This window comes from Cebidichthys violaceus, unplaced genomic scaffold (assembly GCF_023349555.1).
Source record: "Cebidichthys violaceus isolate CVI_PGR_0920_01 unplaced genomic scaffold, fCebVio1.0.p SCAF_20, whole genome shotgun sequence".
NCBI lineage: Eukaryota > Metazoa > Chordata > Actinopteri > Perciformes > Stichaeidae > Cebidichthys > Cebidichthys violaceus.
In genome coordinates, this window is record NW_027176373.1 from 8,578,442 (window position 1) to 8,590,321 (window position 11,880).

The 11,880-nt window shown below is 38.5% G+C and overlaps 1 protein-coding gene across 1 annotated transcript; it reads left to right on the plus strand.

Moving 5' to 3' along the window:
* Nucleotides 1-7,830, plus strand: LOC137876736 (von Willebrand factor A domain-containing protein 7-like). Its single transcript, XM_068716530.1, has 15 exons — nt 1-263; nt 362-628; nt 925-1,018; nt 1,148-1,282; nt 2,569-2,755; nt 2,862-3,031; nt 3,354-3,466; nt 3,576-3,692; nt 4,010-4,225; nt 4,310-4,442; nt 4,649-4,798; nt 4,945-5,037; nt 5,129-5,394; nt 5,509-5,802; nt 6,502-7,830. Exons 1-15 carry the CDS (start codon nt 87-89, stop codon nt 6,952-6,954), a joined length of 2,865 nt encoding a protein of 954 aa, XP_068572631.1. The 5' UTR covers nt 1-86; the 3' UTR covers nt 6,955-7,830.
* Nucleotides 7,831-11,880: the final 4,050 nt, after the last annotated feature.

The following is an 11,880-nucleotide window of genomic DNA, read 5'->3' on the forward strand; positions in this document are numbered from 1 at the left end:
CCTTACCATATGTCATAGCAGCATATCAGACCATCTATGATAAACAATTTTTTTTTTTTTATATCTCTTTGACAGGTTGTGTAGCAATGTCTTGGCTGGTTGCATTGTGTCTCCTTCTTCTGCAGACTGAAGCTTTTAAAATTGCCATATTTAGTGGAAATACTCTGACTCATGAAGACATCACTGAGAGAGCGATCTTAAATGTCACTGCGCAGGTGTGCCGCGCTCTGGCCCGGGCTGAGGGCAAAGACTTCGCTTTTCCTGTGAGGATAAAATTCAACCATATTTTTGTTTAAATTACCAGTGTCTTTATTTTTTAGTGATTATTATTTGTTATTAATATCATTAATTGTGTCCACAGCGTTTGACTGCTGTGGCTGTTGCTGCTGCCTGTGAAGCGCCAAAATCATCCAAGAGCTTCCGCGAAACCATAAAATTAATCCAAGAAAAGAACAAGGGAGTAGATACTAGTCTTTATTCTGACCCACGCTATCACTTTGACAATGAGAATTTTACAGAGGGAAGAAAAATCATCACAGACGGACTATCAGTTGTTAAGGCCAGCAACAAGCGAAATAACTTTGAGGCAGCAAGAAACAAACTGGGAGAAATCTTACACCCTTTACAGGTACAAAAAAAGTTTAAGGTAGCTTATTTTCTATTGTTAGACAGTCTCTTACACAAATGTTGCATTTCAGAACTAAAACTCAAGTTCAGCAAGCAGCAGACAATGTATTTCTATTGGACCGTTTGAGAATTTATTTCAAATTGTGTGCACTGCACACACTACTTTTACAACAGCCTACTAAAAGGAACATCGTGAACAAGTGAATATTTCTGAAAAAATTATCTTGAAATTAAGATATGTAAGAGTGATGCTGCCATGTTGCAAATATTTAACTTGTCTTCCTTTTCAAATAATAGGACTTCTACAGTCATAGTAACTGGGTGGAAATGGAAAACGAACTGCCAAACTCCAATCTAATCAGATCAAACGCTGTCATTGGTAACATCGCAGGTAAAGAGATCTAGAAATGCCAGTGTGTGTTTGGCTTTGTTACCGAAACTAAGGAAACCAAATCGAGGATGGATAATGATGAAGAGATTGTTTTACAAAAGAAAACTGTCAAAATATTCTTTCCCACAGCTAAAAGCAGAGCAACCTGTCGCGACTGTATTGGAGACGACTGCACAAACAACATTTTGGAAGATATCCTACAGGAAAAGATACTTACCTCGGGCTATTTTGATTATGTGCCTTTTTTATCCACCAAACCAACAGGTAAATGACGTACCTAACTGCCTATGTTAAGAATTGTATTTAATTAATTTACAGTACAAACAATTATTTAGAAAATTGAGAAATTCATGTTTGTCAGGGTTGCAAATGTAATTGTCAAGTATGTCATTGCTCTGAAGCTAAAATCAGTGTCATTGTCCCTATGTATGAAGAAAAAACAGCTGTGGGCAATGGTAGCTGGCAAAAATGTTGTACTGAATGAAATACCCCAAAAATGTGTCCAACCTCATGACCGCTACTCTGCACTGTGCTCATACAGTAGTTACTATCAACACCAATTTCATATTGAACACCTTTTACTACTTTATAAACTGTTGGGTGGCTTGTGAATACCCCCTGGGGATCAATAAAGTCTTAACTCAATCGCTAAGGATATATCATTACTTACTTATTATTTATTAAATTGTGTATTCTTAATCTGAATCTGCAAAGTAACTAAAGAAATTAAAAGATTTAGTAAATTAGAGTAAAAAGTAAAATTTTCTTGTAAAATGTTTTGAAGTAGAAGTATAAAGCAACAGAAATGGGGAAACAAGTAGAATGCTTGAGATAATGCATTTAGTGACTTTCACCACTGTTTATGGTGTATTGTTTTTTTTGTTAATTTTTTAGATAGCATCAAGCAAGAAATCAACATATTTAACTATTTTGTACTAACAGGAAATTACACAATGTGTGCCCTGCAAAGGCAAACAAGTAACTTTAAAATACGTCTGCCAATTAAATTAAACAGAAACATTAAATAGTTTTAGTTTTCTGAGCTTTTTCTGGAGATGTTTCATCACACATCCACAATCTGTTTAAATTCATTGTAGTTTTTTAATTTTTTTATTATACTATATTTATCCCGTTAAGGGGGAAATTTGTCTCTGCATTTGACCCATCCCTGTATCAGGGAGCAGTGGGCTGCTCGGGGAGCCGCTAGGACAAGTGTCCTTGTCTTGGTCAAGGATACTTCGACTCAGAACACGTTTGTTTGAATATGGGACACAGCTCTATGTTTCCTAGATATTGGTGATGTCATTATAATTAATCTGCTGGGATCTCTAATTGTCTGCACAAAATCGAATTACAAACGATCTGTTAGTTGATGATACTTCAGTCTGGGCCAAAGTGGTGAACCAACCAACAGACAAACATTTTTTCTACTAGTGTGGCTAAAAGCACAAGTTCACAGAGAAGTCTTTTCCCTAATATTTTCTTAAAAAGAGGAGTTTGTAAAGCTGCATAAAACATTTTGTTCTTGTTCTGTTTCCAATACTGAACAGGAAAATGCAGCCATGGAGGTACATTTGATCGAACAAGTAAGATTAAACCAAAAGGTGGGATCAACAAAGACAATTTGGATGCTAGTCACGGACACCTCCACATAAAAGCAGTAAACTTGGCGATTGCTGCAACCAGTGAGCTACTGGAGGACATTCGAGGGGCTGCTGGTGACAGACCATTCCTCCAGTATGAAACATATTCTGCATGTTTCATTTACAAGAAGGTTTGATTGCAAAGGTTTTGTTTTTTTATTTCTTATCTTTTTTTCCGCCCTCCTCTCTTCATCCCTCAGAATGATGGGAATCTCCAAAGGTAAAGCTCTTTGTTTCGTGATCGACACGACAGGAAGCATGAGCGATGACATTGCAGCAGTGAGGACCGTCACTTCCTCTATAATCAACAGTAAAGTGGGAACAGAAGATGAGCCCTCAGTTTATATTCTTGTACCTTTCAACGATCCAGGTAGGATCTTAATGTCCCAGACTAGATTTTACAATCCTGTTTGTTTTTACCCTCTGAAGTGAAGTAAAGGGATATTTGCAAATATCAAATTTATAAATTTGCTCTTTATCTGCCTGTCTGCTGAACTGTAACTAACTAAATTAAGTAAACCAACAGATTTGTGTGCACTGAATACTTGTTGGAATATTATGATTGTCCAAATCATATGTCAGCAATACAATAAGAACAATAACAGTATCTGTAAATCCTAAAGTACACAACAAACATAAGCACAAGATGAAGATTAAAATAATTTATTTTCCTGTCTCTACCTGAACCCCAGAATTTGGGCCGCTGACAAAGACTACAGACCCAAACGTTTTCAAGAATGCTATTGATTCACTATCAGCAACCGGTGGAGGAGATTTTCCAGAAATGAGTCTTTCAGGGCTTCAGGTGCTTTGATGTCCTTTAGACTACTTCCTTATTTGTCTCTGCAAAACTTGATAATAAGAAAAAATGAAGAGTTAATCTTCTGCAGCATTGCTTCCTCCCTTGCTCATAGTTGGCTTTAACTGGTGCTCCGCGAAATTCTGAGATCTTCCTCTTCACTGATGCACCCGCTAAAGACCAACACCTGAGAAGCACTGTGATCGCGCTCATAGAGCAGACCAAGTCAGTGGTGAGTATCTATTAGATAGGCCTGCTAAGATAAAACATAAAAGTAATAGTTTTCACATTCAGTGTTTTGTTTGCTAGATAGCTAACATTAGCATTTATTTTGATCACATTGTAGCTAACAGTAGGGCAGTGAGCTGAACATGTGCTCAACGTTGTTGGTACATTATTTGTAGATGTTAAACCTCGGCGAATGACATCGTATAAAGTCATTACATTATGCACAGTTTACTCTATGTATTACAATAAATATTAAAGATATAAACAGTACAAAGTATACTTTACATCTTAAGTTTTCTAACATTTTCTGTTTCTTTTCAGGTGAACTTTATGATAACTGGCATTCTGGGATTTCGTCGTCGAAGACAAAGTGATGATAGCCAACAACAACAACAATCACGCAGTCGGATGTTGACATCAGATGCCCAGCTGTACAGAGACCTGGCTCAGGTGTCAGGAGGTCTGGCTATTGAAGTCTCAAAGAGTGAGCTCCCTGTGGCCACCAGCATCATAACAGAATCTTCCAGCTCCTCTCTGGTAGCACTCTCACTGGCCATTACCAATCCATTTTCTAGTTTCAAAGAAATCCAGTTGTGTCACCAGCTTCATTTAACCTCCTAGGTGACCATCCTGCAGGCAGCCAGGAGTCCAGGAAAGGCTGAAAACTTCACCTTCACGGTTGATGAGTCAGTAAGAAACCTCACAGTTTACATCACTGGGACCTTTGTCACCTTAACTGTCATCAGTCCCTCAGGTAAATCGCTTTGCAGATTAGATATTTTTAAGTTTTTATTTGCATCATTGTAGCATTTTAAAAAGCAATATCCGCTTCACTGAAAAGCGCAGTCATTTTAAAGCATAAAAGTATATTGATCTTGTGTATTGGCATAGAAAATTATTTTAAAGCCTCCTTATGTGGAAATTCTTTACTTTCATGAATTTCCATGGTATTGCTTTTAGGTGTCTCTCAGGAGAGCGCTGACACCGCAGGATCATTGATCACTGCATCCCAGTCAGTGGGAAACTTCAAAACTCTGAAGCTAAAAACACAACCTGGACTTTGGGAAATTAAAATGGTGTCAACAAATCCCTACATTGTGAAGGTCATTGGTGAGTAGCCATGATTATAGGGTTGAAACACATAATGACACAACTATCCATTACCTTGAAGGGCTGGTTCTTCCAAATCACAAAATGCTAATGATATGTTCTGCATGTGACCTCTTTGGTTGAATTTCTTTTGTTTTTATTTGCAGGTGACAGCCCCATTGACTTCCTGTTTGACTTTTTGGAGGTATCACAGAGCCCGTTTGGAGATTTAGATGTTGTAGACAATCGTCCCAGAGCTGGTAAAGGAGACAGAATTGTGTGATATGCCAAAGTAATTTGCTTCACGTCAGTGTATTTCAGTGGACTTTCTTATCTTTTTTTTTTTTTAAGGTGTTAATGGTAGCCTGATCGTGACGGTAACTGGGAGTGACTCCACCACGCTGACAGAAGTCATTTTAGTTGAATCGTCGGGCTCAAGAGAGGTTAATGGCAGTGTGGAGGCTCTGGGCGGAGGAAACTTCTTAACTAAGTTTGACAGGATACCAGCAGAGGAGTTTGTGGTGCTTGTGAAAGGGCAGAACAGCAATGGATCCTCAGGGATCTTACAAAGGCAGTCCCCCACCAGCATCAAAGCGTCTACTTTGATTGTTACTTCTGTAAGTAAAATGCATCCATCTAAATACCTATCATATGACTTTTGAGTATATAAGTTGCACTGCCACAGTCTTTTTATATATAACAGATACTGACTGTTTCCTTTCCTTTTTTAGCCTGATTCAAATAGCGTCTTGGTTCCAGGAATACCACTTTCAGTTCCCTTCTCTGTGATGACGAGCGGTGCAGGAGGAAACTTCCGCATCCAAGCTACCAATGACCAAGGTTTCAATTCAAATTTCCCGTCCAGTTTATTCCTGGAAACTGGTGGCAGCGCTAATGGTACAGTGAACCTCACAGCACCCTCTACCACCCCGTCTGGTACTGACGTCACCCTAACCATTGAGGTCGAGGCTCCAGGGAGTGCAGACATCAACTATGTTGTGCTGCGTTTTGCTGTCCTTAAAACGGTAACTCATCACAAACCACATTTCAATATATGTTAAAGGCAGTGAATGATCATTCTAGCTTATTTAATCCTTTCATTATTGTGCCCCAAGCGAGGGTGTTCAAGTATATCTGGCTCTTGTTCATGAGTGAGGGTAAAATTAAGCATGAGATGGATGGTGCAGTACAGCAGTGATGCAGGCGTTGTACCAGAATGTTGAGGGAGGGAGCTGAGCCAGAAGGCAAATCTCTTGTTTTACCAGTCCATCTACATTCTGACCCTCACTTATGACTGGGACCGAAAGAATTAGATTGCAGATAAAAGTGGCCGAAGTGAGCATCCCTCGTAGGGTGGCTGGGCTCACCCTTAGAGATAGGGTGAGGAGCTCATCCGGAGTATAGATGACCGAGTAGAGCCGCTGCTCCTTCAAGTCCAATGGGGCCAGCTGAGGTGGTTTGGGCATCTGATCAGGATGCCTCCTGATTTCCTCACATTAGAGGACTTCCAGGGACGCCCAACTGATAAGCAGGTAGAACAGCAGGTAGAACTGAAAAATGTTGCTAGGGAGAGGAACGTTTGGCATAACCTGATAAGCCTGTTGTCCCCGAAATCCAGCTCGGATAAGCAGAAAGATAACAGATGTATGGAATAGATCATTGTGTTTATTGGTTGAAGGACTGATGTAAAACCGTCTGTATTTATCCACATTTTCTCCTCATAGGTGACCGATTTCACTCAGCCGGTGTGTGAGCTGCTCAGCCTGCAGTCAAACTGCTCTGACATCTGCAGCTTATCGATGTGGGAGCTCTCTGTTCAGGTGACTGATGGGGCTGAAGGGACGGGTGTTGACCGTGTCAGCCTCAGACAGGGCAACGGGACCATGAACACCAGTTTGACCGCTGGCAGCGAGAACATAACGCTGGTGTCCTACAGTTCGTCCTGCTGTTCGCCTGATGTAGAGCTGCTGGTTGTAGATGGGGTGGGTAATGTAGCCTCCTGTTTCTACAGCGTCCGGAAAGCAGCCAACAGCTCACAACCTGCAACCACCAATAGCCCACAGAGTCCAGCAGCAGCTGTTGTGTCTTTGTCTACCAGAGCTGTTCAGTCTTTTGTTCTTTGCTTTAGCATCACAATCCTAGGCCTCAGTTTACCGTTTGAAATTGGGATCAACTGACCTTCTACATGTTAGTGTGAGGAAGAGTTGCATTTTGTAATGTTCTTTTGTTCTTTTTCTTTTTGGAAAATCACCTACATACTATATATCCTCAGTTGCCAGTTTATTAGGTAGACATAGGTAAAACCAATGCAGTATACAACAACGTGATGTTTTGTACAACCAACACTCAAAACATAAAGATATGCAACTAAGAAGCTATAAATGTGGAATATTACATTGGCCAGAACCATGTCACATAACTTACCATCAATGGACAGTAGCATGGTAAAACTGAATACACAATCCATTAACATCACTATACCACGCTAGGTTTTTGTATGTTAAAAGTTATAATGTTCAGCTCTCTTTGAAACCATTTATAAAGAGGTACAGTTCAACTTTAGAGTAATTTTGGAGGCTGTATTTAGTTGTGCTGTTGAATTATAATGTGTTACACTGTGTTTATAATATTAGGTCTATATTTGGTCATTGATAAAAATGGATTTAGCTTGATGAACCTAATAACCTGTGTATGTACAACTGGGTGATATACTGTAAAATGAATGCTAAAATCTTTAAGCTATGCTATATATTAACTACATTATGTGCTGTAGGTATTACAGAGTACTTTGTTTCATTGAAGTGGGGTTATAAGATTAAGACATGTGAACATCTACATTTTATTATGATACTTCAATCAAGGGTCATTCATTCATATTTTGATTACTACTAATCAAATCAAATGTAATTTATATTACATTGTGGAATAATAATGCTGATTGAAAGACTAAATCTATTTTGTCATTTAAACATTTATCATTCAAAATCATATTTACATCTGATGGTTGCTTGTTAAATAAATGATGACACAATAAAGCAAAGAAAAAGGGCTTATGTTGACCACTGTGGTCTTTTTGGGAGAAAGTCGTATGACAACATTTGAAAGAAGATATATGATGTAGAAGTGTCAGATTACATTACACCATCAGAGGGTAACATCTTTATCCACACAATTGATAAGAAATCAATACCATTCAATACATTGGTTTGTGTTGTATCACTTAAGTTGAATATCTGCAGGTCCAGTATCAATCATCAATGCAGCAACATATGATTACATACATAACATATATGTAATAAAAATCATCAATGGTTGTTATCACCTAAATGTGACATAACAATGAAAGAAAATCATGTTACATTGTTTCACATGAGGAGCAGCAAAAAACAAAAAATGATTTCCTCCTCAATCAAAAAGGTATAAAATCATTAGAGCTCCCACTAGTGAAGGAGCAATTTAAAAAGTTATCTGTTTACACAGTACTGTGGCCCTCAAAGTATTTTTCTGCTGTAAGTGATGAGGCAGGAGCAAAAAAAGGACACTTTGACTGGGCATACAGTGGGTTAGATTCGATAACATTATCAACCACGGTGCACACAAATAAATTACAGCAGACAACATATGAAAGACACACCGTCACAACAGCAGTAACACTATCGCACAAACTAATACATTTGGTATAGATCAGTAGCCCCCATTGCCATATTATAAAAAATGTGTTCAAATAATGGCTAAAAAATGGCCATAAGTGGTGCAGCTGAAAACTCAAAGTCAAGCAAGTTGAATTTTAAGATAGCTGAGTAACTGTTGAGAGAAATGATTGTTCTCTGTTCTCCACACAAGGGAGCTTATCAATCATGTTTCTACTGCATTTATCACACATATCAGATGTTGTCAGTGTACCTGTGGTTCTAGAGGAAAGTCACTTTCAGGAGCTGTGTTCTTACTCAGATCATGATGGATAACATCATGATCTGTTTTCAACAGTCACCTTAAAGGAACCACCCAATTTATATATCTGCAGTATCTACCTGCAGTGTTTGCCTTGGTTAGTGTCAGTGTGTTTTAGTTTCATTTACAGGTCTTGACAAAAAATATTTTCACGTTAAGAAGAATGCAGAATGTCATCTAAGAACACGTCAAAAACCTGTTTTGTTTCAGTCATTTGCACACAAAACAAATATTGATTATGCAGCAGACACAAACCGTACTAGTAAAGAGACCTTTACATGTACAGTTGTGGTCAAAAGTTTACATACACTTGTAAAGAACATAATGTCATGGCTCTCTTGAGTTTCCAGTTATTTCTACAACTCTGATTTTTCTCTGATAGAGTGATTGGAACAGATACTTCTTTGTCACAAAAAACATTCATGAAGTTTGGTTCTTTCATGACTTTATTATGGGTTAACAGAAAAAGTGACAAAATCTGCTGGGTCAAAAATATACATACAGCAACATGAATTAGCAATTTTGGTGACTTAGAAAGTTGTGTCAATGAAATGAGCTTCATAGCATGGCCTCTTAACTTCTTGTGAGTGATTATGAGTGACTACAACTGGTGACTTCTCTGACGCCATTTAAATAGGGCTCATTGGATACAAACGCCCACAAACGCTACAATGGGAAAGTCAAAGGAGCTCAGCATGGATCTGAAAAAGCGAATCATTGACTTGAACAAGTCAGGAAAGTCACTTAGAGCCATTTCAAAGCAGCTGCAGGTCCCAAGAGCAACAGTGCAAACAATTGTTTGTAAGTATAAAGTGCATGGCACTGTTTTGTCACTGCCACGATCAGGAAGAAAACACAAGCTATCACCTGCTGCTCAGAGAAAATTGGTCAGGAGGGTGAAGAGTCAACCGAGAACCACCAAAAAGCAGATCTGCCAAGAATTAGAAGCTGCTGGAACACAGGTGTCAGTGTCCACAGTCAAGCGTGTTTTGCATCTCCATGGACTGAGAGGCTGCCGTGCAAGAAGGAAGCCCTTGCTCCAAAAGCGGCACCTTAAGGCTCGACTGAAGTTTGCTGCTGATCACATGGACAAAGATAAGACCTTCTGGAGGAAAGTTCTGTGGTCAGACGAAACAAAAATCGAGCTGTTTGGCCACAATGCCCAGCAATATGTTTGGAGGAGAAAAGGTGAGGCCTTTAACCCCAAGAACACCATGCCTACCGTCAAGCACGGTGGTGGTAGTATTATACTGTGGGGCTGTTTTGCTGCCAATGGAACTGGTGCTTTACAGAGAGTAAATGGGATAATGAAGAAGGAGGATTACCTTCAAATTCTTCAAGATAACCTAAAATCATCAGCCCGAAGGTTGGGTCTTGGGCGCAGTTGGGTGTTCCAACAGGACAATGACCCCAAACACACATCAAAAGTGATAATGGAATGGCTAAATCAGGCTAGAATTAGGGTTTTAGAATGGCCTTCCCAAAGTCCTGACTTAAATCCCATTGAGAACATGTGGACAATGCTGAAGAAACAAGTCCATGTCAGAAAGCCATCAAATTTAACTGAACTGCACCAATTCTGTCAAGAGGAGTGGTCAAAGATTCAACGAGAAGCTTGCCAGAAACTTGTGGATGGCTACCAAAAGCGCCTAATTGAAGTGAAAATGGCCAAGGGACATGTAACCAAATATTAGCACTGCTGTATGTATATTTTTGACCCAGCAGATTTGATCACTTTTTCTGTTAACCCATAATAAAGTCATGAAAGAACCAAACTTCATGAATGTTTTTTGTGACAAAGAAGTATCTGTTCCAATCACTCTATCAGAGAAAAATCAGAGTTGTAGAAATAACAGGAAACTCAAGGGAGCCATGACATTATGTTCTTTACAAGTGTATGTAAACTTTTGACCACAACTGTAGATAATGTGATAATAATTGTATTTTAAAGGTTTCACTATCACATCTGGATTCATTGTGTATTTCTTTCAGATGTTTACAATGTATTCAGTTACCAGTCTTTGCCAGATATTGTTTGATGTAAAAGTTTATCAGAAGTTAATTTGAAATTCAACAGACTCCATAATGACTGTTTAGCCAAATATTCAGAAAAACAATACATATTTTAACTAAACAAAGACTTCTGTCATAAAATAATAATTAAATAAAGAGTGAATAAAAGAGTGAAAGATCATGGCATCACTTTGACAGTGCCTCTGACAGACATTAACACCATACAGAGAACAGGTAGAACAAGTCCTACGTCGCCCTGCCATAGCTGTGCAGTGCTGCAAAGCAAGTGTTTACAAAGAATGCTTGAGTGTAGAGGACAGGATCAAGACCTAAGGTACGTTACTCTTTCAACTCATAGTTATCAGTAATGTAAAGATAGACATTAGAGTTCTATTACATTGTGCAGACCATATACTCTTATGTAGTGCCTATCTTTTACTATGAACCACAATTAGAACATCTTTAAGAAAAATGTTACCAAAGAAAGCGTTATTGAGTTTAAAAATGAAATGACAGTTTTGAAGTGCGCTTTCTTTAATTTAAGATTTGATGGTGAAATAAACAGGATACTCAATACAAATCTGTTATTGTGAGCTATGAAGAGAAGTATGAGTGCTAAAACAATATGTGAAATGTGTGTAATCACAAATTAAGTTTGTTTACATAAAGTGGGTTATTTTAGTGAGGTGAGTGTTTGTGGCATTGGTATAAAGGCGTGCCACTGCATCAAAATTATGTATATAATGTTATAATATTATGTTTGAGGTCTACAGCACTGCTGGTGTTATAGAAACAAGTGATGTTACCCTCATATTTAGTGTAGTGTTGTGTATACATCTATTTTCTTGCTGACAGCGGTTAATTTAAGGCCAACTCTCCCAACTCTCCGTTACAATTAAAAAAGAAAAACATAAAATCATTTACACTCATTTCTCTCTAGCAGTTGTGACCATTTACACACCTTTATGAACTTAGTCGGCTGTAGGAATTGTCGATAGCACCTTTGTTTGAGACTAAATAAATAATAAATTAAAGGACCAGACACTAATATACAGTCTACCAGGTAATGAACCACTGAAGGAAAAATGGAGAGAAATGTGTTTCTATCTCCCGCAGACTATTCAACAGGTTGAGCAGTG

Excerpts from the sequence above, each read along its gene's own strand:
- LOC137876736 (XM_068716530.1), top strand. The coding sequence starts at position 87 with ATGTCTTGGCTGGTTGCATTGTGTCTCCTTCTTCTGCAGACTGAAGCT. Across the intron at positions 2,756-2,861 it reads GGTGACAGACCATTCCTCCA|AATGATGGGAATCTCCAAAG; the intron begins GTATGAAACATA and ends TTCATCCCTCAG. Across the intron at positions 3,467-3,575 it reads TGAGTCTTTCAGGGCTTCAG|TTGGCTTTAACTGGTGCTCC; the intron begins GTGCTTTGATGT and ends CCTTGCTCATAG.